Here is a 2788-nt window from a genome sequence, read left to right on the forward strand (position 1 = left end):
TTTTGGCTGACGTGCCACTTGGAGGGGGCGTAATTCAAAAAATGATTATAGGCGGACACGTCCAGTCTATGCTATAAAATCTCCAAAGAACAATCTATGCTATGATAACCACCTACTCAATACTCACTATAGCACTCCAGTCGCAATTCTCTCAATCCTACCTACCGAGTCCACAGGTGCTCAATTTTTGAAGGGGTAGGGCCAACAGTGGTGGTTAGTGATGCAAGAAACCACCAAAACGTCACAAACCACCATTCTCAGCCAATAGCAAAATTTGATTGTAATAGCCAGGTTTCAACCCATAGAGGGCAGTCACTCCATATTCTTACAACAAAATACATCAGGTTGAAATATTTAGATTAAAATGATAAGATTTGGACTGGGATCAATCACCAACACTATTTACTTAAATGCATTTGTTTTCAGCTGAAAAAAATTTGGATGCGGATTTGGACTTGGTTAACCTTTTAAGTTTAGGCACACTTAATATTCTCACCATAAACAGGCTTATTATTGTGTTCTTCTAATGTAATATGTATGTCCTTAACATGATAAAACAAAAGCAACATCCATCCTGACACATCATTGCCATGTTATAAGCATAACCCTACAATGACTTATGTCTATGTGTCATAGTAACCTCTTCAACACGTCCTAGTAACTATAGTAACAGATAGCTTTTTTTTTTTTTTTTTAAAGATTGGTGTCATGATAGACTCTCAACCTCATCACTTCCTCTTCCCTCCAATGCAAGGGAGTACTTAAAGCCTGCATCAGTCAGTGATGAAACAGTAAACTGCTGGTCTGTATTAGCTCAGCTGGACCGTGATCACATCATGTCTATCTGCTTTAAACTGATAGTAACACTGCTCATCCTAGAGTATATGGGTAGGTTTCTTTAAATGTATATCTATGTATCGCATGTTCTATAAAACAAATGTTCAGTTTTGTCATGTACTGTATAAACTTGCTTTGTTTTCAGTCAATGCAGAGGGAATCATCGGAGGCCACGAAGCTAAGAACCACAGCAGACCATACATGGTGCTGTTGGAACTCCACTCTGGGAAGGTTATCAGATACTGTGGCGGTTTCCTGATAAAGAGCGATTTTGTGATGACTGCAGCCCACTGCCAAGCAGAGTCAGTGTTTTGTTAATTTGTCATTGTTGGTGTCAAAATATGAAAATTATATTATTATATTTCAGGTCCTACAAGGTTTATTTAGGACTTCAAGTCTATCCACAATTAGAAGGAGTGCAGATATTGTCAGTAATACGAGAATTCCTCCCCAAACACCACCATATGGGAAAAAATGACATAATGCTTCTCAAGGTAAGACATTATGCATTCCATACATGTTTGTCTCTTTCCTTTCATGTCAAAGAGATGACTTTTCAAGTTAGTTACTTTACTTGATAAAACATAGTTCCTTTTGTATTTTTTCTTTCTCAAGTTGAGCCGTAAAGCAACGATTGACAAAAAGGTAAAACCCATTCTTCTGGCTGGCCAGTTCAACCACATGCCTTCTTGGTGTTTGGTGTCTGGTTGGGGAAGAACGGAGAACTCCACGGCATTGTCTAACAAACTCATGGAAGTCAATGTGATGATGGTTAACGACACGCTGTGTGATGAGGAAGACATGTACTGCTCTACAGGATGGGCAGGACCTGGTGAGGTAGGTATAATATTAATGTCTCGTGAATTCACTTTGGTCTTCATTCATTCATGAATCATTTCCTGATCACTGGGTACAAAAATGTTTTCATTTTTTGTGTTTACTTCTAGGGCGACTCTGGTGGTCCGCTAGTCTGCCAGAATAGGAAAATGGTATGGAAAGTGTACGGGGTGGTGTCTAGCAATTACCAGTTATGCAATTCAACCACCCTCCATCTGTACACTAAGATAGGTGACAAACTTGAGTGGATTAGAAAACAGTATGAAAACAATTGAATGAGTAAATAAAACCCTCTCCTTTAGATCATACAGAAGATCTAAGAGCAGTTGTTTGTACTTTATCTTTAATAGTAGTATGTAGTTTTTGTTGCAGCTTCATATTCAATGTAAAAGGATGTGAAACTGTATCAACACCTTTTTTTCCCCTTCCGTTCTGCAAATGTCTGACAATAAAGCAATGAAAAAATTCTAAAACTTTTCTGAGGATATTTCCTAAACATCTGCACACACAGTGTTGACATTGGATTTTCACACACAGACAAAATAAAATTAAAAGCCATAAAAGTGTTTGACAGTTATGCATTTGTCTTAATTTATTGATGGACTCCACACCTCCTAAAAAGACCACCAGTTTGTTTTCTGAGAATAAAACTCTAACGCGTCTCTCTAGTGACATCTGCTGGTTTTATCTTGTGGGCGACTGTGGCTCAGGTGGTAGTGGGTCGACTTCTGATCGAGAGGTTGGGGGTTCGATCCCAGTACCTGACTGAACCCTAAGTTGCCCTAAGTTGCTCCCAGTGGTTGACTTGCATGGCAGTCCTGTCCCACTGGTGTGTGAATGTGAGAGTGATTGGGTGAATGAGCTGATATGTAAAGCACTTTGAGACTGCTTCAGTGTGGTGATAAAGCGCTATATAAAATCAAGTCCATTTACCATCAGTGCAATTTACATAATACGGATGCATGGATTGATGGTTTAAATACGGATTCACCAGAGAAGGGTACTGATATATCCTACTCAAGTACTGTTGCTTCATTGAGATCTTACAAAAAAGTAAGTCATGCATAAAAATTACTCAATTAAATTGTAATCAAAGTAAAAGTTACAAGTTACT

At 38.6% G+C, this 2788-nt stretch overlaps 1 protein-coding gene across 1 annotated transcript; it reads left to right on the forward strand.

The window, feature by feature from the left end:
• The first annotated feature begins 763 nt into the window (after window positions 1–763).
• LOC114461732 (granzyme-like protein 2) lies at window positions 764–1949 on the forward strand. The gene is made up of 5 exons (XM_028444030.1): window positions 764–888; window positions 983–1139; window positions 1205–1331; window positions 1453–1674; window positions 1785–1949. The coding sequence occupies exons 1-5, from the start codon at window positions 837–839 to the stop codon at window positions 1947–1949; spliced, it is 723 nt and encodes a 240-aa protein (XP_028299831.1). The 5' UTR covers window positions 764–836.
• Window positions 1950–2788: the final 839 nt, after the last annotated feature.

This window comes from Gouania willdenowi, chromosome 4 (assembly GCF_900634775.1).
Source record: "Gouania willdenowi chromosome 4, fGouWil2.1, whole genome shotgun sequence".
Taxonomy (NCBI): Eukaryota; Metazoa; Chordata; class Actinopteri; order Blenniiformes; family Gobiesocidae; genus Gouania; species Gouania willdenowi.